This window comes from Macaca mulatta, chromosome 11, assembly GCF_049350105.2.
Source record: "Macaca mulatta isolate MMU2019108-1 chromosome 11, T2T-MMU8v2.0, whole genome shotgun sequence".
Taxonomy (NCBI): domain Eukaryota; kingdom Metazoa; phylum Chordata; class Mammalia; order Primates; family Cercopithecidae; genus Macaca; species Macaca mulatta.
In genome coordinates, this window is record NC_133416.1 from 114,916,667 (window position 1) to 114,942,908 (window position 26,242).

Genomic DNA, 26,242 nt, shown 5'->3' on the forward strand with positions numbered 1-26,242 from the left:
GAACACTGCGGGAGCCACTGACATGTATGAACTTAACATCTAAACAGTATAATGAAGAGGCGCTCTTAATACTCTCCATTTACAGTTAAGGGAAGAGGCATAGAGAGCTTACATAATTTGGCTAAGGTTACAAACCTTCATCACACAGCAAAGCCCACACTAGAGAACATTCTGCAGGGCTCTAGAGCCTACATACATATCCTGCCTCTCACTGTGACCATTTACTAAACGGCAGCAATAAGGCCACCCAAAATGGGCAGAAAAAGCTGAATACATTCATGTCAAAGGGCGCTTACTCATTTATTCATCTTATGAAAATGACTTAGAATTTAAAACTAAGAGGTAAAAAAATGGACAGTTGTAAATACTAAGCACTAACAGCTACATTTTCACTAAAAAGGTTTCCAAGCTTCCTCAGCTGTTTGTGTTTCTGTGACACTAGGCATAACGATCTTGGGCATCATTTCAGTCTTGGGAATGAAGGAAATTAACCCAGTGTGTGCTACTGAGATAAAGGAAGAAAGAGAGCTTAGATTTCCAGTACCAGTGGTTTCCTGAGAACGGGGGAACCTGCCAGCTGGATGCCTTCGGCAAAAGGCTGAGTATAAAGCTGCCCTGAGGGAGGCGTCACGACCCAGTGTCAGCAGCCACCCCTAACCATCTACAACACATCCCCCAACTCTCCACTGCAGACCTGTCACATTACTACAAGGAGGTAACAGAGTAAAGGCATACCTTAGGCAGGAAGAGGGCAGAAGAGGGCTGGAAGCACAAGAAGCAGTTTAAGTACTAATAGCAGAAACAATAAGAATATGAACTCAAAAGCTGTAATACTCTAAAAATGCTCTCTCCTTCTAACCTCAGAAAGATTCAGATTGTACTTGACTTTCCCTAGAAGACTCACTCATCTCCTTCCTCCATAAAACGAGACTACCAGAGGAATCCTGTAGTTTAAAAAAGTTTAATTTTAATCCTTCCTAGAGGAATACAGATCTGAATGAAATACATTCATTCCATAAATACATTAGCAGCAAATCCTTCCCACCAGAGTCCTCTACTCCAACCCAGAGGTTGTGCCTTGAGCAGGAGAGCATGTTCCATCAACCCTGTCAACTTAAGGATGGGTCTGCTTCTGAAAAACGCTGGATATGCATGGGAGACACAATGACCAGGGGCACAGGTGACTTAACTAAGCTGGGACCCTGAAAACAGGCCCATGTGGTGACCATTCAGCCTTCTTTACCTTCCAAAAATCCTTTGGCATCTTCCATGCTTCTCTGATGAGGTTCCTCAGCACCAAGACAACTGGAAAGACCTAACTTTGCACATGCATTAAATGTTATTTTGAGTTGGCAAAGTTTTAAAACTTTTCATAAGGTAAATGAAACATAAAAGATTATTCCCTTCCTTCCCTTCCTCAGTTGAGTCCACATGTACTCGTCAGGAGACAATCCAGCAGGCATTATTTGGGCTCTCTGTATCTCTAGGCCCCCTTTGAATGGCTGGAAGCTTACCGGAGACAGAGTCATGTCTAAATCTACAAAGACCTCCATGTCACAATAACCAGGTGACTCACGCAGGCTTCCATCAAAGCTAATTTCTTTGGCAGAGGCCAGGCATCTCTCCTCTTGTTCTCTCCATCATTCACTACTGACTGACTGACTGCTGCTTTTTTACTTGCCCTCCAAGCACCCGCTGAAACTTTGGAAAGCAAGATCTACCCTAAACTCCCAAGTAGCCAGGAGCAGTTATGGCAGGTGCTGCTTTAAACTTACTAGCTGCCAAGTAGCACACTTATGCCGCTGTGTCCCAATCCATTCTGTGGTGAGTATAAGTCACAGGAGTTTGCATAAAACACAATCAGCAATCAGGATGGCTACGGGGCAAGGACCAAGTTTACAATGTTACCAAGTCACAGGACCAGCAGGAAAATTGAATAATGGAAGAATGTGAAATAAATCTGGTTTGAGCAAAAGGCAGCTTTGATTCAGGCATAAATGCATCTCCCAGATTATCAAGTAAATAAAGAACGGACCTCAGAAGTCGACACTTCCCTCCCAGTCCATCACTTAAAATAGGACACATGCTCAATTTTCCCAATTTGTTTTAAAGTATTTTCATTAGGATATTCTTCTGTAAGTGCTTTATTCATTCCCAGTCTGTTGTGATTATTGGCTGAAAATAAATCAGGAACCATTTTATATAAAAACCATTATAGTAGATAACTCGTTATGCATGTTTTTCCATTTGCATTTTCATCCAAAATAGCTTGTTTCTTTTCCTTTTATTTATGTGCAGAGAGAGACTCATCCGCTGAATATACAGCACTGTTAATCCTACAGTCTTCTGTCCCCACAGAGTCTGCTAGATCTTCCTCCTCTGAGTCATCCTCTTCTTCCTCCTCTGGTGCTGATGAACTGGAGGTGGGCCCTTTGCAGGTTTTCAGGTGGCGGGTGAGATGGTATTTGGTTAGATAAGCCTTTGTACATTTTTCACAGACATAATCCCGTTTTCCTTCATGAGAATTGAGATGCTTCTTTAAGTGATTTGTTCTCAAGAACAGCTTATCACACTTGGGACACTTGATCTGGCGTTCTCTAAGAGGAACACAAGAAAAAACATTTGATTTGGGGTTACAAATAACAACTGAGGCAACACTTATTCTTCATAACTGCAGGCCTTTTGTCAGAGCAGCTCTATCCTTCCAAATCAGGCTTTTGCATAGGCGATATATAGAAGACTCATAAAACGAGTGTAGTTGAAAACAGTGTAGGCTGATTTTGCCTGTTTTAGAATACTATGTAAATTCTCGAATTCTATGTAAATTCTATATGTATTTCTTTTGTCTTGCTGCATTCTCTCAATATGACACTTATAAAATTCATTCAAGTTGCTGTATCAGTTGTTTGTTCCCTTCCACTGCTGTATACTATTTACAAATATACCACAACTTATCTATGGTACTGGATTTGTCTCTAGCTAATGAATATTTTGGTGGTTTCCAGTTTTTTATCATCACAAGCAAGAGTGCTATGTTTTTAAATTTTTAAAAATTATTATTATTATTTTTTAGAGACAGGGTCCCGCTATGTTGCCCAGGCTGGAGTGCAATGGCTATTCACTGGTGTGATCATCGTGCACTACAGCCTTGAACTCCTGGGCTCAAGTGATCTGTCCACTTCAGCTTCTCAAGTATCTGGCTCTACACGTGCATGCCACTGCACCTGGCATTTGAACATTTTTATACTTGTACGGTGCTCTGCAATACATATGTTTCTCTAGGGTATACACCCAAGAGCTACATAGCTAAATCAAAGAATATGCACATCTTCAACTTTACAAGATAATGACAAACGGTTTTCCAACGCAATTGTTTCAATACACACTTCCATCATTGACGGTTCTGGTTGTCCCATATTCTCAACAACTGGAAGACTCAAATTTGAAAATGTCTGCCAATTAGCCAGTACATAATGGTCTCTCATTACGCTGTTATTTGTATTCCCTGAATGCCACTTTTATGGAATTGCCATTTTTCTGTCCTTTTCTTAGACTAGTGGTTCTCAAGTAGGGGCAACTGCTTCTATAGGGGCATTTGGCAACGTCTGGAGGCCTTTCTGACTGTTATACTGGGGAGGGGCGGTACAATTAGCACCTAGTCGGAAAAGGCCAAGAATGCTGCTAACCATTCTACAATGCACAGGGCAGCCCCACAACAAAAAATTAACTGGGTCAAAATGTCAATGTCGTCAAGGTTTGAGCAACCCTGGCCTAAACACTTCAGGGCTGAAAAGAACCTCAGAGATCACACAGACCAGGAATTTTTTAACTTTTTTTTTTTTTTTTTTTTGAGTAGCTGAACCCCATGTCTTTATGAAAGCCCAATATGAAACAGTTAAAGCAAGTGATTAATGAAATCCTGGAAGGACTGAGAGGGTGCAGTCAGGCGTTCTGAAGCCTGGCTTCCTTAGTATTTCTCCCATCCTCTTCTAGCAACAGATGGCACTGAAGAATCCTTGGAATTCCCCGGAGCAGTTTTACAACCACCAATCTAATCTAGCCTCTTAATTCTGCAGATGGGGAACATTATGTGCATAAAAACTGCTAAGGAACTTGCCCAAGGCCACAACAAAACCCCAATCAAAAGTCTGACTTTTAATCTTCTAGTCTTATGGTTTTTAGAGGTTTATTCAACACATATTTACTGTGTCTAATATATGCCAGGCACTGCTCTAGATGCTAGGGCTATAGGATGTAGGTAAGCTAAGTCCCTGCCTTCCTGAAGCTTACGTTCTAGTGGACAGATTATACCATCAACAAATGTGTAACATATCAGATAGCAATAAAGACTGTGAAAACATATGAAGCCAGGTAAAAGTGAAGGGGTCCTATTTTAGATAAGATAGTCAAGGAAGGCCCTCCTGAGGAGATAACATTTGAGCAGAAACCCGAATGGAGGGAAGAAGACATGCAGGTATCTGGAGGGAGAAGTTTCTAAGGCAGAGGCCCTGAGAATGGATGTGCGTAGTATGCTCAAGGAGTAGCAAGGGGAGGGTCAGAGTGGCCAAAGCAGAATATGAAAAGTAATAAAGGTGAATGGGAGAGGTAGCCAAGTACTATTACCATAACATAAAGGGCCTTCTGACTATGGTAAAAAGCTTTTAACACAAATACGATGGAAAGCCACCAGAGACTTATGAGAGGAGACAGGCACAATCTGACTTATATTTGAAATGGATTGCTCTGGCACTGTGGACAGAAAACTGTGTGTGTGTGTTCATCTGTGTTGCGGAGTAGATGAGGAGAAACAGAAGTAGTAGCAGAGAGATCAACTGGGAGGCTATTGAAGCCATCCATAGAAGAGAAGCTGGTGGTCTGGACAAGGTGATAATTGAAGGAAGGAAAAACTGAGTTGAGAATTACTTCAAGGTGTTTGGCTTGACCAGTGAAGTGAAGAATGGTGGTGCCATTCAATGAGCTGCTCAGTACTGGAGGAAATCAAGCTCGTGGGGTAATATTGGGTTGAGTTTGGGACACATTAGATTTAAGTTGCCTAGTGAACATCCAGCATCAGAGCTGCTGAGTTACAGTGAGGTGTACAAGGGTGGAGACATAAATCATAAGATGGTATCTAAAGCCACGAGACAAGATGACCTGGGGAGTAAACATCACTGCTCTTCCTCTCACTTCCTCTTTCTTACAGGATGAGCAAAGCCAGGTTCTGTCACAACCCTTCCAACTCTCAGGGGAACACCGGGGCAGAACTCCTCCTGCATTTGGCATTAGGGTTCTTTTTAAGTAGATAAATAAAAAGACGCCAATACTACTATATCCACTTTGAAATGTCCCAAAGTAAAAATATAAGCATCTGAAAATTTTACCAATGATCTCCATAGGAAGCCTAAAGCCTTATTCAAAAACAGTTTGAGGGAACAGTGCTTCTTATATGAATGACTTATACCAGTTTTAAGTTTTGACTGTCCAAAACCTTCTTTCTATCCCATGAAAGTTTGGAAACGAGGCTTACCATATTTTCTCATCCTGATAAACAGTCCAGATCCACATTTGTTAAGCAAATGTAAAATGAAAGGATAGAGGCTGATATCAGCTTGATTCAAGCAAAACTTTTCCTCAAATTATAACTGTGTGATATTTAAGAAACAATACATCCACTTGCCAGAGACACTGTGGAAATCAGTCTTGCACATGGATGAAGTCAGTAGTCCTTAACCCTGGCTGGGCATGAGAATCACTCGGGGGGCTTTTTAAAATACCAAGGCCAGGGCTCTAACTCTGAACAATTAAATTAGAATTCCTGGGTGGGGTCCTAGCACCAAATGTTGTTTTTCACATTTTCCAAGGAAATTATAATGGGCAGTCTTCTGGACAAATATTTGTCCCCCTCACCTCAAATTCACATGTTGAGGCCCTAACACCCAGTGTGAAGTGGAGCCTTTGGAAGGCAGTTAGGGTTAGATGAGGTCATGAGGGTGGGGCCTCCATGATGTGGCATTAGTGTCCTTATGAGAAGAGATCAGAGCTCTCATATTCTTTCTCTTTCATTCTCTCAACAGAAATGTATTTTCTCACAGTCCTGGAGGCTGGAAGTCAGAGATCCGGGTGCCAGTCAAGGGGCCCTCTTCCAGGATTGCTCATGACTGCCTTCTCTCACTGTGTCTCTCCCCTATTGTTTGAGTCACAAAATCTGTAGTATTTTATTACCGCAACCTGAGCTGCCTAGACAGGCTGTTAGACTAGATGATCCAGGGATCTCTTTTGGCTCCAATATTGCACAATTTGATGTAATATTTGATAATTTCTGTCTCATTTTACAAAATTTCACACCAGCAATGAAACTAAAGAAGTCTTTGTTTTAGAATGTCCTTCTGAGAGTTATGAATGTAGATCCAGGCTCCTTGGCTGTTTAGCATCTCAGGCTGCATTGTGATGAGGAAGCAGACAGAAGAACTGATATCAAAGCCAAGTCTATCCAAATTCTACATTAAGAATATAACGTTTTCAGTGAAGATAGATTTCTAAAGAGAATCTCCATAATATAAGCTGAGAATGTTTTCCTCCTCTTCTAATACTTGTTAAAAGCTAAGGACAACAAAATCCATTCCTTCTTTCTATGACCACTGTGACTAATGCAGTCTAGACATTTAATTACACTTGGATTCATGCAATAAATTCCTAATTGGTTTTCCAATATTTAGGCTTCTCCACCCTCAATCATCCTCTGTTCAGCTGCCTGAGTAATCTTTGTATTAACAGAATGGGTATGTCACTATGACACTCCTTTCCTTAAAATCCTATAATGTTTGCACAACAATGTGAATATAACTAACACTATTGAACTGGGCATTAAGATAATTTTTTTTTTTACTGCAATTCAGACACACACACACACAGAATAGTTCTGAAATGGCAGGGACTAGCAGATCCTTCAGTGTCGCCATTTTCTAAAATGAAATAGAATTTTCTTAATAGGACCAAAGGCTCTTCATGGTGTGGCTGCTGACTCTTACTCTTTTCACTCCATCACTCTCTTACGTGCACACTATTGTACAACTATAAGCAACCACTTGTAGTCAATAGTCCTTTTCGCCTCTATGTTTTTGTAGGTGTGAAAAAAGAGTACATGTGAAAAATAAGAAAAAGAAGCCAAGAACTGAAATCTTCCAGGATAACACCAAAAACAATGTTCCAACCTTAGCTTGGCTACATGGAACACAGAAGGCTTCTACCATGGTACCAAGGCAGGAAACAGATGATGAGCCAGGACTCCCCAGCCCTTCAATCAGCAGGCAGGCTGCAGCCACACAAAGGCTCCCCACCTGAGGAACAACATCTTGGCTGCAGGATAACTTACTGAGTGTGGATGAGCACATGCTGCTTGAGGTCCTGCCTCCGCATAAACAACTTGTCACAGTAATCACACTTAAGATTCTTCTCCCCAGTGTGGATAACCATGTGGGACTCCAGGTGAGCCTTCTGGGTGAAAGACTTGTCACACAAAGTACACCTGTAGTTCTTCTGACCTGCAAATCAGCCCAAAGTATCACACTGTGAAGAAAACAACTGCTGGCATCCCCAAGACAAACAGGCACACATATGGGCATGCAGCAGAGGTAGCAATGAAACAGAGTTGACTGGTAAGCGGCACTTGACTTTCTAGGGTCATCTATGCAGGACCACTCAGAGCCCCCGAGTTTATATTCTGCAACTAAAGCTAGTAAATTAATCTGATCTCCTTTAGGACCTCTGATCTAAATATGTATTGTTAAAAATGTACAGGTGATACATAAAACTTGAAAAAAATGAGTTATAATCCTAATGCCCTGCCTAACACAAACATTAAGCAAAAAAAAAAACAAAAACAAAAACAAAAGAAAAAAACAACCTCATGAATTCTAGGACTTGCCTATAGGGAAACATATTTTTACAAGCTAGACTTCATAGTTTTCTATCTTTTTAAAACATGTAATATTGCCTTATAAACCAGGGATGAAACAAAATCCTTCCAAGAGTGCAAAAATAAGATTCCTCTAAGTCAGGGGTCAGTAAAACTTCTCTTAAAGGCTAGATAGAATTTTAGGCTTTGTGGGCCATAAGATCTCTGTTGCAAAAGGATGAGGAAGAAACTTTTGAAGATTTGGAGAAAAGATGACCCAAACAAGAAAGCTAAAACCATCAGTTATTTTGTAGTATGTACTAAAAAAAGTTAGTGGCCAGGCACAGTGGCTCAGGCCTATAATCCCAGCATTTTGGGAGGCTGAGGTAGGCAGATTGCTTGAGTCCAGGAGTTCAAGACCAGCCTTGGCAACATGGCAAAACCCCATCTATATTAAAAATACAAAAATTAGTCAGGTGTGCTGGCGCTCATCTGCAGTCCATGCTACTCAGGAGGCTGAGGTGGGAGGATCACCTGAGCCCTGGAGACAGAAGTTATAGTGAACCAAGATGGTGTCACTGTACTCCAGCCTGGGCAACAGAGTGAGGCCCTATCTCAAAAAAAACTTTTTTCTTAAAAAGTACTAAAGGAAAGGTGTTGGTTTGAATGGAATTTAGAAAATGGAAGCTCAAAAAATAAATTGTGGCAATATTTATTGAGCAATAATATTAAAGGAGAGAAACTAGCTCTGGCTGGTGACTGAGGTGAGCTCTAATGAGAGGCTCAGACTCAGAAGCTTCTATTTAAGTCCAAACACATTGATCGACTTCCTGATTATTAAGTGCATTTTCCCAGGTGCCTTCCAACTATGGTGGGGAGACCTGGAAAGCAGAACATCCTAATAACTGGAAGTGACAGCCTCCAAGGAATCTCAGTTAAACCACAAAGGTTTCCACCCTGAATTCTTTCTCTGACATCAAATCTCAACTCCGCCTACTGTCCCTCTACAAAGCCTTTACTATCACATTTTCTAATTGTTGCAAAAATTCCATTCCGATGGGCCAACACAACTTACCTGTATGTATCTTGAGGTGGGTCCGCAGATTGCTGGGATCACTAAAAGCCTTGCTACAGAAATCACACTTGTGGGGCTTCATACCCATGTGACCCATAAAGTGGACATGAAGTTTGGAAGGAGAGATAAAAGCTTGCGGGCACATTGAGCACTTCCACTTCCTTTCTTTGCTGTGACTTGGCCCATGGCTGCCGCTATGGCCCTGGGTAGGAAGATGGTTATGGATGTGGCTGGTCAGATGGGCTTTGAACTCTGTGTAAGAATTGCACTCCTTGCCACAGTTACAGAGGTGCACATCTGGGTGTTCAGGAACACCTTTTAAAATAAAAAATTACTCATTATCTCCTGATACTTGAATCTTAAAACTTGTTCTTGACATTAACAATGATCACTTGCAGTTCTCCTTTCTCCCCAAATTTCCAATTTGCCCACTTCCTATAAAACTCAAATGTCTTATTCAGTGCTCTATCCCCAGCATCTAAAATAATGTACTTAGGGCCAGGCACAGTGGCTCATACCTACAATCTTAGTGCTTTGAGAGCCAAAAGTGGGAGGATCACTTGAGGCCAGGAGTTAAAGACCAGCCTGGGCAACACAGCAAGACCCCATAAAAAAAAAACTTAAAAATCATTGGCTGGGCATGGTGGTGCACACCCATAATCCTAGTTAATCAGGAGGCTGAAGCAGGAAGACTGCTTGAGCCCAGGAGTTCAAGGTTATAGTTGGCTATGATTGCACCACTACACTCCAGCCTGGCAGAGTGAGACCTTATCTCTAAATACACACATACATACATAAAATAAAATAGTGTACCAGGCACCAAGAAAGCACTTGGTAAATACTGGATTATAAGGTCTCTTTTATAAGCAAAATATTTAGATTTTGTAGCATACACAAACTCTTAAACACCCCTTGTCATCATGAAACAGCACAGCAAAGAGAAAGCCTATGCAGGTTAAATCAAACCGAGGGGCTTTGCTGTCCTTCATGAGTTTACATCTCAATGGTGCTAGCTCGAAAAGTAGCCTTAGGAACTTCAATGCCCCAAACCAAAGTCCTACCATGAAAGACCATGTCATATGAATTATTGCTTGGTCAATAACATTCGGCTTGTGAAGAACCTCACAGATTTTAACACCTCAAATACAGAAGTAATAGTTTGCTTTTATACAAACAAAGGTATATGATTTGCTTCGGCTAACATGTATATCACTACCAAAACTTCAATCCTGGTCTTTGGTATTTTTACTATGCTAGATTCATGATAAACATATATTAACTTACCAATCTGCTGAGCATAATCTCGGCTATAATAAAAAAGCAGTTCATTTTCAGGAGGGATATCTTGTGAGGTGCAGAAAAAGATTTTTCCATCATGAGGATAAGCCACCAAATTCTGCTCTTCCCGGTTCCTGAGTTATCACATTTAATAGATGAAGCACATTAATTGTGAAATGCATACTAAGCACAACATTCCCCCCATTGCAAAATCCTATATGAAAGCTCAGGCAGAACTATTTCCTCTGGAATGTTTTTGTAATTTCCCATCCTATCTATGAGGAAGCAGCTATAGAGAAACGGAATTCTTACTTCAGCATATTAGCTGATGACCTTTTGTAGTCAAAAATACTAGAGTCTCTTATTGGAAGCAAACAAAGTAAATAAAATGAAATCCTTAAAAAACATTATGACAAAGACATAGAGATAGCTAGCTAAACAAGGATTAACTCCAGTAACTCAGGGGTGGACTAACAGCCAATATAAAGAAAAGGCACCCACTTGCAAATTCAGTGCAGCTAACATGTATATCAGAACTATATTGTTCTTTAGTAAGTTTTTTTTTTTTTTTTGAGACAGGATCTCACTTTGTCACCCAGACTGGAATGCAACAGCACCACCATAGTATGATCACAGCTCGAACTCTTCAGCTCAAGTGATCCTCCCAATAGCTGGGACTACACATGTATACCACAACACCCAGCTAATATGAAAAAAATTGTTTTAGAGATGAGGGTCTTGCTATGTTGCCCAGGCTGGTCTCGAACTCCTGGCCCAAAGCAATTCTCCCACCTCAGCCAACCCAAGTGCTGGGATTAAAGGTGTGAGCCACCATGCCAGGCTGCCTTGGGCTTTAAGTATGTCCAGGTATTGGTGTAATTTGGATTATAACTCTTTTCTCTTTTATGCAAAGTTTCCTATTGAAAAACATCTAAATTGTAACTATTTTTCTCATCTGAGACTACTCATACCTGGCTTTGCGTACAAACATCATCCAATTACATTCATTTTCGTCAGTTGTAATGATGCAGAATTCTAGGACACCATTGTGGTATATCTGCCAACAGAAAGCAAGCACACATGTCAAATGCACTGACATGCAATAAAGTACTACATTACACTTAGGCCAGCAATCATCTCATTTACTCATTTGCAGTAGGTCCCAGCTTTCTTGGTGTCAAAATATATTCCTACCTTCTCCAACATGCTATCATTTCAACATTCTCCCTATTTCCAGCAATACAGTAAAGACCATGAGAGACCTACAGTTAGTGCTCAGTGAAGAGACTTTGTTTTTGATTATTCAAACTTTGCCTGGAAAAGACAAAAAACCAGTCTACCTGTTCACCTGTCTTCATCACCTATCACACAGTAGGCACTGAATGACAGAATGTCCATTAAGGGCAGAGGATCATCCCTTCTCATGATTTTCCCACATGGGCCTAGCATTCCAAATTTAAAGTTCCCAATGACAGTGGTACCTTACCTTTCCAATGATCACAAGACCCATTTTCCCCTTACTTCAAATTTGCAAGCATCATTCCCAATAGATATCCATGTGAAAACCTTGCATTTTTAACCCCTTTCATTAGAAAACTAGAAAAATAGGCCAGGTGCAGTGGCTCACGCCTGTAATCCCAGCACTTTGGGAGATTGAGAAGGGTGGATCACTTGAGGTCAGGAGTTCAAGACCAGTCTGGCCAACATGGGGAAACCCCATCTCTACAAAAATACAAAAATTAGCTGGGCATGATGGCAGGTGCCTGTAAACTCAGCTACTTGGGAGGCTGAGGTGGGAGAGTCGCTTGAGCCCAGGAGGCAGAGGTGGCAGTGAGCCAAGACGGCACCATTGCATTCCAGCCTGGGCAACAGAGCAAGACTGCCTCAAGAAAAAAAAAAAAACTAGAAAAATAATCTTAGCTTCTTATTCCAGAATTATTTCCTAAGGTAAGTATTTGAGGAATGTTTTAGTTAATTATAAAATGAGACTTTTATCATATAAACAAAGTCCATGGTCTCAGCTGTCACAAGTAATTCAAATGCATTAAATGGTTAAAATAATTGGATTAACTCACAAAATGGAGACAAAAACAGTTTGTCCTCTCTTTCTAGTAGCTGGTGTTTTGCTGTATATTATAACTTGGCTACCAAGAATGATGAATGCACTTTGGGAGGCCGAGGTGGACAGATCACAAGGTCAGGAGATCGAGACCAACCTGGCTAACACGGTGAAACCCTCTCTCTAGTAAAAATACAAAAAATTAGCCAGGTGTGGTGGCAGGTGCCTGTAGTCCCAGCTACTCAGGAGGCTGAGGCAGGAGAATGGCGTGAGCCCGGGATGCAGAGCTTGCAGTGAGCCCAGATTGCACCACTGTACTCCAGCCTGGGCGACGAGCAAGACTCTGTCTCAAAAAAAAAAAAAAAAAAAAAGTACATTAAATAAATGATGACCAGTGAATGGCACTGTATCAGTTCTGGCTGATTTTGACTTTATCATAACTTTTTAACTACCTCTTACTAAGAAAAACAGCCAGAAGCCACAGAAAAGTTTCATCAGGACTGACCTTCCAGATATGGTTAACTGCCTTGTCTGTCCATTCTGCTACTTCCATGGAGTGACTCTGCTGGCCAATTAGAGGCCCAAAGCAAGTTCGCACAGGAATGGTTTCTCCAGTCCATACACCTATCAGTGGAAGGACACCAACTACACAATCAAGGATTTAAATAGCAGGATATAGAAGACAGAGGTGCTTCACCCATGCAATGAATCTTATTTTCAGTGAACTTAAGAACCAATATGTAGGCTGGGCATGGTGGTTCACGCCTGTAATCCCAGCACTTTGGGAGGCCGAGGTGGGTGGATCACCTGAGGTCAGGAGTTCGAGATCAGCTTTGCCAACAGGGTGAAACCCCGTCTCTACTAAAAATACAAAAATTAGCTAGGCGTGGTGGCGCACGCCTGTAGTCCCAGCTACTTGGGAGGCTGAGGCTGGAGAATTGCTTGAACCCGGGAGGCAGAGGCTGCAGTGAGTGGAGATCGGGCCAATGCACTCTAACCTGGGCAACAAAGCAAGACTCCATCTCAAAAAAAAAAAAAAAAAAACCAATATGCTAGCACTCCTCAGAAGTGGCTAAGCCTTGTGGGTCCCAGCCTGTAAGTATATAAAATGTAATGAACAGATAACACAGGGCTCACAATAAATGCTGAGTAAGAAGCAGTATCAGAAATTCCTGAACCTAGTTTTATCCACAGGGAATCTTACCATGTCTCTCCAAATACATTATTTTGGAGTTAAATATAAAAAAGTTTGGGCATGGTAGCTCATATGTATAATGAGCCAACACTCTGGGAGGCCAAGGCAGGACTGCTTGAGGCCAGGAGTTCGAAACCAGCCTCGGCAACATAGTGAGATGCTGTCTCTATAAAAAAATTTTTTTTTAATTAGCTGGGCGTGACTGCACATGCCTGTAGTCCCAGCTACTTGGAAGGCTGAGGCAGGAAGATTGCTTGAGCCCAGGAGGTCCAGGCTGCACTCAAGTTACTGCACTCCAGATGTCAGGCCAACACACTCCAGCCTGGGCAACAGAGTGAGACCCCGTCTCTTAAAAATAAATTAATTAAAAATAACAGAAAACATTATTCTATTGTAAAAATATAAAGCAATTACTATAGAAATAAATCAAACTTCTAAAATCTTTTGTGCTTAAAGCACTACTGTATTTTACCTAAGCTGTCTGATGCTTTCAAATGACTCACACCCAAACTGCAGCTAAAAGAATAATGAACCTAATTTTATATTTCCAAAGAAATGTCACAGTACTCAGAAGCCATGCTAAATTCAAATATTGGTAAAGTCTGCCAATCTACATTCTTTATTCCTTTTTTCTAAGGAGCATTATACAATTTACAAACATTTGATCTAAATCTGTGTCAAGGTTATCAGTGGTGAATTTTCCATGTTTCTATAAAAGAAACTAAGTTTTAAGAAATGGGTTGTTAGAATTATTATTAGTGGATGGGACAGCTGAGAATAAAAATCTTCAAAGACTCAGTCTAGGACTTTTTGCTTTACTCAATACTGATTCTAACAAAGGAGAGGTTTCCCAATAAAGTTTTTGACTTGATTTATTGCTATCATCAGTGGACAAGACTAATATTCCATAAAAGCATAAACCTTAAGCCATAAATTGACTTCTGGTCCAAATAATTACTAAATTATACACATCCACTTTTACAACTGTACCCTACAAAGGAAGAAGAGATGTAATAGTGTTTTACAGTTCCAAGGTTCTTACCAACTTCTGCTCCCACAATTGACTGACGGAGAACAAGCTGCTTTGGGAGAGAAAGCCTTGCTCTGCTCTCTATTGGAGTGTCAGGAACAAAAGTCACTGGTCCATGTTCGGGACAGTCTGAGGGATAGGCGCGGTCACAGAGAGTGCACCCTGTAGATGGCAAATTTGAGCAATACAAATGGGTTTAGTTCAAGGAGGCTAAATTACCACCAGGCTTTTTTTGTTTCTTGTTTTTTGTTTTTTTGAGACGGAGTCTTGCTCTGTCACCCAGGCTGGAGGGCAATGGCGCGATCTTGGCTCACTGCAACCTCTGCCTCCCAGGTTCAGGTGATTCTCCTGTCTGAGCCTCCCATGTAGCTGTGACTACAGGTGTGTGCTACCACACCTGGCTAATTTTTCTATTTTTAATAGAGACGGGTTTTCCTCATGTTGGCCAGGCTCGTCTGGAACTCCAGACCTCAGATGATCCACCCGCCTCAGCCTCCCAAAATGCTGGGATTACAGGTGTAAGCCACCGTGCCCAGCCCCAGGTTTTAATGTAAATGCTAATTACTAAAATGTATCCAGTAAGAAGCATGGTTCTAACAGAGATATGCTGATCAAAGACTCACTTCCTTACACTAACATATATATCCACTCTTACACCACTCTTCAGACTTTTTTCTTTTGATCCAACAGGACAAGTTTCCTATACAGTGCATAAGAGAAACATTGATCAAAAAATTGGCTGGGTATGGTGGTTCATGCCAGTAAACCCAGCAGTTTGGGAGGCTGAGGCGGAAGGATCACTTGAGCCCAGGAGTTCAAGACCAGTCTGGGGTAACACAGTGAAATCCCGTCTGTTTAAAAAGTTAAAAATAATAATAATAAAAGAAAAATAGCACTATATTACTTCAACAATCAAGTACATTATCCCTTACATTAAGTAGATAATACATTTAGGTATGATGCCCTAAAGTCCAAAAGATTCCAATTCTGAACTGTAAGAGGAAACTGAGTTGAAATGCTGTTATGCAGAGCCAAAATATGGCCACAGTGGTACAGCTGGCTCTGACCTCAGTGCCTATGCTCTGACTGTGCTATGAACATAGGCCACTGGGGTCAGAGCAGCTGCACCACTGCACTCTTTTGCTTCACTATAAATAAGATGGTCAACCAAGTTTTGATGACACACTCTTAAGACAAAAACAATCTGCAGCCTGCTCTTTCAAAGGGCAGACAGAATTGTATTCTTGCAGACATTATTTGCTTAAAATTCTTAGTTTCTTATTTTTCATATGGTCTTTCTTTCTGCATTGGCAGAGAGTATGCTGCCTTTATATATTGTTCTCTATTCTAACTACAACTTCATTTTCACAAGTTTATGAGTGTCCTCCTCCATTTTTGCTCTATTCTTTACACTTTCCACTCTGCTGAAGAACAGTATTTACGATACTATTATTCAAGCATTACGTTCAAACTCCAAAACCACTCACAAAATAGCTGGAATACATAAACCTTAGAACCACAGTCATCTATCTTATTTTCTCTTTTTTTTTTTCTAAGATGGGGTCCCGATCTGTCACCCAGGATGGAGTGCAGCGGCGTTCCTGCTTCAGCCTCCTGAGTAGCTGGGACCACAGGCATGCACCACCACGTCTGGCTGATTTTTTAATACTTTTGGTAGAGACAGGGTTTCGCCATGTTGCCTAGGCTGGTCTCGAATGCATGAGACCAGATAGCAACATGGCAAATTATCTCTACCAAAAATACAAAAAATCAGCCGGGCATGGTGGCGAGCACTTGTAGTCCCAGCTACTGGGGAGGCTGAGGTGGAAGGATGGCTTGAGCCTGGGAGGTGGAGGTGGCAGTGAGCTGAAATTGCGCTACTGCACACCAGCCTGGGTGACAGAGCCAGACTCTGTCTCAAAAAAAAAAAAAAAATTAATTAATTAACTGTTGGCAAAAATGTAGAGAAATTAGAACCCTCATCCACTGCTGCTAAGATGATAACAAGGCACAGCCACTTTGGAAAACGGTCTGGCAGTCCCTCAAAAAGTTAAACACACAGCAATTTCACTCCTAAATATCCAAGAACATATGTTCATACAAAAACTTGAGAATAGGCGGAAGGAGGGAATGGGAAGTGACTAATGGTTATGAAGTTTCTTTATAGGTTGACCAAAATGTTTTGGAAGGAGACAGTGGTGGTGGTTGCACAGCCTTGTAAATATACCAAAAAACCACTAAATTGCACATTTAAAATGTATACATAAATTATATCTCATTGTAACACACAAACACTTAGAAGCGGTTCCATTTGCCCCCTTAGGAAAAATATCAGTAAGCTTATTTAGGCCACCTCTTACCTTCTGCTAAATTAATGAGCCTTACATTCATTACATTCTTTGATTAAAACATTTTAAAATTCTAAATTTGAGACTTTAAAAGGTTAAAACTAGTCTCCCCATCGCCTGGATTTTGTGGCACTGAATGGTTCTGGGCTTCCTATTTTTGGCGCTCCCGTTGAGTCTATTTGGAAGCTCCTCTTCTGCTGCTGTATCTTGATATCCCTAGCCCTCTTCTCATTCCACACGCTTACTAGATAATTCCGTTCCACTTCTACAGACACAAATAACATCTTAATGTTGATAATTCTTAAATATTTCCAGACAGATCTCTCTCAGCTCCACACACAACTTTTCATTAGACATCTCTACTGGGTGTCTTACAGACACTGAAATCAACATGTCTAAAACTTGACTAATCGTCACTCCTCCCAAAATAATAAAAATCAAAATCGAATTCTCCTCTGCCTTTTACTACTACCCTACCTACTTAGTTTCTGTTTGTTTGTTTTTCCAGAGACAGGGTCTTACTATGTTGCCCAGGCTGATCTTGAACTCCTGGTCTCAAATGATCTTTCTGCCTCAGCCTCCCAAGTGATGGGATTATAGGTGTGAGCCAACTCATGGCCTTCTCTACTTACCCAGTTTCCGAAGCCAAAAACCAGGGTTTTCTCCTTAATCCTTCCCTCCTCCAACTTTATCCAATCAATAAGCTCAACTGGGCTCTCTGAAAATGTCCTCTACTCTTCTGTATCCTAATTACCTCTACTCTAGATTGGACAATCATCACCTTTCCCATAAATTACAGTATCTTCCACACCTCCTTGCCTCTCAACAAATTTATTCTCACATTGCAGCAAAAGCCCTACCCCAACCCTTACTCCCTAAAACTCTTGACCTGGTCTTAAAAGAGCCTTTGTGTTCTGGCTCCTACTTCTCTCTCACCACATGACCCCTCTCTTCACCCTCATTGTATGCTTCAGCAATTCTGAAACACTCATGATTCTTTTGGTTCTAGGCACTTACAGGTGCCAACTCCTATCTTCCTGACTCTCAACTGCCCACACCTTTCTTGTCCTTAAGGTCTGTGCTAACATGTATGTTACTTCCCTTGGTTAAGTCTTCCCTGACCCTTCCATGGCCTGGCTAGTTGCTCCCCTTCAGGCTACTTTAGTACCATGCACTTAATCCCATCTTCACACTTATTATTACACTGTATTGTAACAGTCTCCTATGCTTCCTACCAGACTGTAAGCTCCTTAAAGGTATGTACACACACCGTCTCTTGGTAGATCGTTCTATCCCTAGCATCTAGCAGAGGCTGCCACATAGTAAGCACTAAAGAGCCCGGCATGATGGCTCACATCTCTAATCCTAGCACTCTGGGAAGCTGAGGCAGGAGGAATACTTGAGTCAAGTTCAAGACCAGCCAAGGCAACACAGTAAGACCCCCATCTCTACAAAAAATTTAAAAAGTAGCCAGGTGTGGTGGTACACACTTGCAGTCCCAGTTACTCAAGAGGCTAAAGTGGGAGGATTGCTTGAGCCCAGGAGGTTGAGGCTGCAGTGAGACGTGATCACACCACTGCACCCTAGCCTGGGCAACAGAGAAACCCTATCAATAAAATAAAATAAGCACTCAACATGTTTCCTGCGTGAATGAAACGTAGTGACACCAGTAAATCAACTGTTTTTATATTGCTTTTTGTTGTTGCCCAATAAGAAAAACTTTTACATGCCCAGGAATAATAATTTATATGCACCCTGAGCAAAGAAAAAAATGCATTTACATTCACCTACATTTTTCCATAGGGTTATAAAAGTGACCTAATAATTTTCACAAGGCATGTCACAAACAACTTTACTAGAATTTACCCCTATAACTCTCTATTTGTGAAATCTTGGGAAATACCTTAACTATTACTGGGCTAAACTGACCTTTTAAAAAAAAATACTGTATTATCATTATGATTGTTTTTCAGAGACAGGGTCTCACTTTGTTGCCCAGGATGGAGTGCAGTACTATTCACAGGTGTGATCATAGCCCACTATAGCCTGAAACTCCTGGGCTCAAGCAACCTTCCTGCCCCTGCCTCCAGAATAGCTGGGACTATTCACAGGTGTGATCGTAGCACACTATAGCCTGAAACTCCTGGGCTCAAGCAACCCTCCTGCCCCTGCCTCCAGAATAGCTGGGACTACAGGCACACACTACCGCACGTGCTAAGCTTATCTGCAAAATACAAAAATGACTACTTCACATTTAATTTCTTCAGGAGGATGCTGTAAGAACCAACTAAATGTATGTATATCATTTGGCTTACTTGAAGAAAAAGCACCACATTAATATAAAGGACAATACCAAGGCAAAGAAAAGTTCCAAGGTCTAGTTACTTTCTGTACTCCCTTAATGCCAAACTTTGTGACTTAACTGGTTAGGGATGGTGGTCCTTTTTACAAATATTTCCAAAAAAGAAAGGCTAAGCACACTCACAAATTGTAAACAAGGTTGCCATGTTTTCCTTGTTTGAATTGGAGTCTTCCATTTGCAGTGAAGGTGGTACAAAAGAAAGACTGTCTGAAGATACATCTACATGACCTGTCCCCATAGCAACCTCCTGGGTGATGGAGGAGACAGCCACAGGTTCTAGGCTGAGGCCAACTTCATGGAGGGAAACAGACTCTAGGGAGGCAAGGTTGTGTGAGGTAGAGAGTGCCACGCTTACAGAGTTGGTGCTCATGGCCACAGTGTGGATGGAGTCACTGAGGGCACTGTCAGACATGCCATTGACCCGACTTGCAATGTGGTCTGTCTCCATGACCACAGGGAGCTCCAGGCCATTCCCATGCATGGGTATCACACCACCATGTCCTACAGCGTCTGCTGCAAGGTTGTTGCTCACAGAATCCACAGACAAAGGTTCATGACTTCTGGAGCCATTTGGGATTTGGGAATGGTCGCCTGCAACACCGTCCATTGTAAGCTCCTCTGCCATTCCATCTGTCGAAATTGGGCTGGTAACCCTAGAAACGTTCTCCATAGTGATTGCCGTGTCCAAGGCCACCTCATGGCCATCACTGGGATGAAGACTTTGGGCACCATGTGTGTTCACAGAGCGAGAATCTATTGAAACAATGCCTGGTTCTAATCCAACATTTCCATTGGACTGATAGGGATCTAGTGCTGAAGGGTTATTGGTGATAGATAATGCTGTATTACCATCAACATTTATAGAGTTGGGGTGGATGTACTGAGGAGGTGGTCTGTCAGCTAAATAAGATAAAATGCCTGAGAAAAGGAAAAGATAAGATATCAGAGACTTTTAGTACATTATTGAAGAATTCCAAGCACTAGAAGCTATTTCCTTACAAATATTACTAAGTTCAAATAATCTCCTGCTTCTTTAATTTAATCGATACACATTATTTTACAAATAGCAACATACATATACCATAATTGAGTTTTTTCTGTAAAACTCAAAAATCCTTAAAAAGTTAACTATGTTCCTTTGAAGCTAACTGGGAATCACTAACGAAAACACTACCTTTAATATACATATGGCTGCAATTCCTGAGTCCTAAGGCGTAAAATTTGCTCTACTAATTATTAAAAGGTAAAATGATTTAAGAACAGATCTTCTACGTGAAAAATAAAACTTAATTAAATACAATTTAATATAATTAAACTATCATAACACAAACTATTTAATACAAGTCACAATTGTACCTGTTTTATTAAAACAAAACAAATTAACACTTGTGCTTGGGAGGATGTGGTGAAATGACACTAAACTGCCAGTGGGAATGTAAACTGCTAAAACTTCTTTGTGAAGTATATATATTAAGAACCTCAAAAATGTTAATACCCTCTTGTACAAGAAATTCCACTTATGGTAATCTTCTCTAAATCCATTTTGTAAATATTATACATAAAGACATTCATAAGAGCGTTACAATGGTAATAAAAGCTGGAAAAACCAAACTGTCCAACAATAAAGATAATAAATCATCAAATACCCATTCAGTAGAAAGTAATGCATCATTAAAAAGGATAATTATGAAAACCACGTAGCAGCAAAGGAAAATACCCACGTAACAGCAGAGAAAAAGATAAAGTGAAAAAAGTAAAGATAAACAATTGCACAGAAAGTATGGTCTTGGGCCAGGCACAGTGGCTCATGCCTGTAATCCCAGCACTTTGGGATGCTGGAGTGGGCATATGGCTTCAGTGCAGGAGTTCGAGACCAGCCTGGGCAACATGCCAAAACCCCATCTCTTTTTTTAAAAAAAGTTACTTATAAAAAAGAAAGACAGTATGGTATGGTCTCAAGGCAGGCATGTGCCTGTAGTCCCAGCTACTCAAGAGTCTGAGGTGAGAGGATCACTTGAGCCCAGGAGTTCCAGTCCAGCCTGGGCAACATAGTGAGACCCCATCTCCGAGAGAAAGAGAGAAAGAGAGACAGAGAGACAGAGAGAGAGAGAGAGAGAGAGAGAGAGAGAGAGAGAGTGACTCTCTCTGTACTGCTTGACTGGAATTATAGCTGCAGAATTATAAAGACTGAATGAAAGAGATACTGGAAGAAAAAGAAGAAAAATTATGTGCAATTAAGAAATTCAGCTTAGTCAAACTGTATTAATAATGTGTTATACGCACACTTTAAGAGGAAAAGTACATAAATATAAACAAAGATATTTTTCCTGCCTAGAGATTAATATCTAATAGTGACAAACAGAAAAAAGTGTTATTCAGATCTTCAGGAACTAAGCTTAAAAGCTGGCGCCATTCTTTTTTTCTAACATCCCAAATAACTCTAACACTTACCAGGTAGAATGGTTCTGAAATAACTGCTCTCCAGGTGAGGGTAAGGTGGTGGAGGTAGGGTGTAGTTTCTTTCAGGTAACCCACACATCACCCCGCGATCTCCAATACCCATTGGGAGCATTAGAGACAGAGCAGAAGGCAGAGAGCTCAGGGAGGGACCCAGGTTTGGAATTGCCACTGGGAGGCCTAGAAAACAAAATTTTTTTTCTCAGTTAAAAGAAAATAGGTAACTAAAAGTTCTCACGACAACCACTGGCTAAATTCTTAGAAAGGTTTTTACATATGGGCAAAAATCTCACCTAGTACCCCTTTTCATCCTTAGATAGACGATGTGCAAATATCCACAAATAGTCCTAAACAAAGTAGTCGTAGTCCCAAAGATAGTTTTTAAGTTAGTTCTAAACTGGCAAGTTAATACTCCAATTGTCTGTATTGTGCTTAAATACCAAAATATTTAATTAATTAATTATCGATTGATTTGAGACGGAGTCTTGCTTTGTTGCCAAGGCTGGAGTGCAGTGGTGTGATCTCGGCTCACTGCAATCTCCGCCTTGAGGTAGGGTTCAAGTGATTCTCCTACCTCAACCTCCTGAGTAGCTGGGATTACAGGCACACATCACCACACTCGGCTAATTTTTGTATTTTTGCTAGAGACAGGGTTTCACCATGTTGGCCAGGCTGTCTCGAACTTCTGGCCTCGAGTGATCCACCCACCTCAGCCCCCCAGAGTGCTGGGACTGCCACCGTGCCCAGCGAAAATATTTAATTTAGAATTAAAAACCAAGTTTAAACACAAGAAAACAAATTATACACAGAAAAAAATGGAAACATAAAATATTCACAGGAGTGGTCCCTAGGTAGCGATAGTATGAAATTGTTTTGGTATTTTTAAAACTTTATTATATTTACCATTTTATATGGTGAGAATATTTCATTTCTACTCGGAAAATAACGTAATTTAGTTAGATGTAAAACTGTACATGTACATTTTCATACAATCTTTTGTATATATGCTATACTTTGTGATTAAAAAAAACTTTAAATGTGAGATTGTATCTACTTTGAGTTATATGTACTTCCAAAGTGAAGTGACTTTTACTGTGCTTAAGTATCATAATAAATACCCATCAACTAGGTCAGGGCTGATTGGCATATTTTTGCTAGGGGCAATTTTTTTTTTTTTTTTTTTTGAGACAAGGTTTTGCTATGTTGCCCAGGCTGGAGCACAGCAGCATTATCATGGGTCACGCAGCCTCAGCTTTCCAGGCTCAAGTGGCCCTCCCATTTCAGCCTCCTACATAGCTCCTACATAGCTGGGACTACAGGCATGTGCTACCATGCCCAGCTAATTTTTATTTTTTTCTTTGCAGGGATGGGGTCTCCTTATGTTACCCAGGCTGATCTTGAACTCCTGGGCTCAAGTGATCCTCCTGTCTTGGCTTCTCGAAGTGCAGGGATTACAGGCGTGAGCCACTGTGCCTGGTTGGCAATATTTTTTAATAAGTTTTCCTCCTTAACAAGAGTGCCCACTAAAAGGAATGCCTACAAAACAATCAAATGAGTTAACCACTAATAATTTTTAAAAATTTCTTTTGTGGACACTTAAATGTGAAGAGACCCTAGTTTCGATGAATCTTATTTAACTGCTGCATTTTATTAATTAAGCAAGTAATTCTCTTTAGAGAACTATTTAAACAAGATATAGATTTATTTACACTAACTCCTACTTTGACAAAGAAAGTCCAATACATTACAATGTCATTGATCCTAAAGAACTGACAGCTTATCATTGTAATAATCAATAGAATATTTATTCCATTTATATTCCATTTCAATGGAATAAGAAAATGAAGCTAGGTAGAAAAAAGGTTTTAAAAGTACAGTGATGGCTGGCATGGTAGCTCACGCCTGTAATCCCAGCACTCTGGGAGGCCAAGGAGGGCAGATTGCCTGAGGTCAGGAGTTTAAGACCAGCCTGGCTAATATGGTGAAACCCTGTTTCTACTAAAAATACAAAAAATTAGTCGAGCGTGGTGGCACGTGCCTATAGTCCCAGCTACTCGGGATGCTGAGGCAGGAGAATTGCTTCAACCCGGGAGGTGGAGGTTGCAGTGAGGCGAGATCGCACCACTGCACTCCAGCTTGGGCAATAAGAGCGAAACTCCATCTCAAAAAAAAAAGAAAGAAAGAAAGAAAGAAAATTAGCCAGGTGTAGTGGCATGTGCCTATAATCCCAGCTACTCCGGAGGCCAAAGCAGGAGAATCATTTGAACCTGGGAAGCAAAGGTTGCCGTCAGCTGAGATCGTGCCCCTGCACTCCAGCCTGGATGACAGAGCGACATTCTGTTTTAAAAAAGAAAAAAAAAAAGTACAGTGATAGGAAGAGTGAATTTTTCCTATACTATTTTGCTGTGTATGGAGGCTCATGAGGCGTTCCATGTAAAAGCCCCATGTAAAAGTACCATACTGCTTTCCACATAATTTTAGACCTGGTGCATCGGCAGTTATTGCCATTTAATTTCAAACCCAGTGGAATATAAAGCCCAATTCCCCATGCTCTCTGGGAAGAGTTATTAGAGTAACTTTAACTGATTCTCTTCTATTAACCCAGGGACAGAGTACTAAAGTGTGAACCAGATGAATGGGCAACCCTAAATAAAATGCCAAGTTAATTACAGCTCTAGACAAAAAGCTACCAACTTAGAAGAGGACTATCAGAAAAAAACTGCTACTACTATCCACTAGAACTCTAATATTCTACCTCTACAAAAACCTTCTTTTCCATTACCTATCACATGTCGAACCACCATTCAGGCCTGCTTACCTTCTCCTTTCTACCCTTAAAGGGGCTCTGATCTCTTCTAGACTCCATTTAGAATTGATAACACAGTTAAGTGTTGAAAGCAGTAGGTCTCCCTTACCACTCACCTGGGGCAGGGATGGCACTGTGAGTGGGTGAGGCAGCCAATCCCAGGTGACTTCCTGAGACTGGCAAGGCATTGCTCACAGAGGATGAAGTCAGCTGCTCCATCCCCACTGGGCTCAGGTTCATTTCATTCATTCTAGAAAAGAACATACACAACTAGTTATGCAAAAATTTACTCTGATGACTCTGTATTAAGATACTGAAGAAACTGAAACAGTGGGGATGGGGAAATGGGACTTGGCCAACTATTCACTTTTACACTCAACAATTCTCTTAGACAGCTAGTGCCATATTCTTTCTACTGATAAGAAAACTTGAGATTGAGACATTAAAAAACTCAATTCAATGTCACATAGCAGAAATAGGATTTGAATTCTGCCTTGCTCGAAACTCTAGGCACACCATCTAAAGCAAGGTTTGCAATCCTTAGAGCACATGGCAATGACAGTTTGTTTTTTTTACATCACTCAAGCTTCGTCTTTTACAATATTTATTTTTCTCCAAATGGCTTATTTCAAACCAGTAGTTTTTTAGGCAGTGCATTTTAACTTACTCAAATAAATTTTACTAATCACTTCCAATAGGAGTTAAAGATCCAAATTATCAATGATGTGAAAAGCACCATATTTTCCCCATTCAGCAACAGTTTACTAAGATTCTGTATCAGTTTTTAATGTCCTAATATTAATGTCCTCCATATATTGAGGGTCACTATGCAAGCTTTGCTACTACTTCATTTAAAATGACTTCAAATCCTCACACCAATGCTGCAACGTAAGATAGATGAGGGAATTACGGCTCAAAGAGGCCATGTCATATGCCCCAAATCACATAGCTGTTAAGTGAAAGAACACAGATTAAACTGCAAAACACTGCCAAAAAGTTTTTCATTGCACCAAACTTTTTTTTAACTACAGACTATTGTTGGCAAGGTGAAGAATCTAGGAATCACCTTTTCTATGCAATCCATCTTGCACTGCCATTACAAATGTCTTTCGAATAAGAGTAATACTGATTTCAATAAAACAGCACTGAAGGCTATTATCAAAAAGTATTAGTTCTTTTATCAGAATTCAGAGACTGCCATATTACAAACATTATAGAACCACTAGGCTAGCCAACAGGTTATCCAAAAGGGGCTCTCTAATGACCTCCAGTCCTTACACTGAGCATCATAATAATGAATTATTCTCTGCGTATGGGAGGGCTGAAGCAGAGAAGCAGAGAAGAGGAATCAAATGAGGTTACATATTCCTCAGCAGTGAAATCAAATCTAAATAGGTTTTTAATTCTGAAAAACGGCAACGCCATTTTATCAATCAACCTGAAAATAATAATAGCTAAAATTTATGGCTCCCTTACCATGTGCTACGTATTGGGCTAAGTGATTTACATGTAACTATCTCTCTTAATCCTTTTGTTTTCGTTTTCGTTTTTGAGACAGGGTCTTGCTCAGTCGCTGCAAGCTGGAATGCAGTGACATGATCACAGCTGACTGCAGTCTCTACCTTCTAGGCTCATGAGATCCTCCCACTTCAGCCCCCCAAGTAGCTGGAACCACAGGCATGTGCCACCATGCCTGGCTAATTTGTTTTTATTTTGAAGAGATGGGGTCTCCCTATGT

The 26,242-nt window shown here is 40.8% G+C and overlaps 1 protein-coding gene across 9 annotated transcripts in view; it reads right to left on the bottom strand.

Annotated features, from left to right (window-relative positions):
• Window positions 1–945: 945 nt before the first annotated feature.
• Window positions 946–26,242, bottom strand: part of PRDM4 (PR/SET domain 4) — a 28,215-nt gene continuing 2,918 nt past the window's right edge. For 4 of the 9 annotated variants that reach the window (XM_077952603.1, XM_077952601.1, XM_077952602.1 and 1 more), the window contains 10 exon segments: window positions 24,621–24,754; window positions 21,693–21,878; window positions 19,365–20,159; window positions 14,544–14,693; window positions 12,812–12,930; window positions 11,219–11,304; window positions 10,254–10,381; window positions 8,970–9,284; window positions 7,373–7,541; window positions 946–2,597 (listed from right to left, as the gene is read on the bottom strand). In XM_077952603.1, the coding sequence (XP_077808729.1) occupies window positions 2,285–2,597; window positions 7,373–7,541; window positions 8,970–9,284; window positions 10,254–10,381; window positions 11,219–11,304; window positions 12,812–12,930; window positions 14,544–14,693; window positions 19,365–20,159; window positions 21,693–21,878; window positions 24,621–24,754 (2,395 nt within the window). In that variant the 3' untranslated portion in view covers window positions 946–2,284. 9 annotated transcript variants of the gene reach the window in all.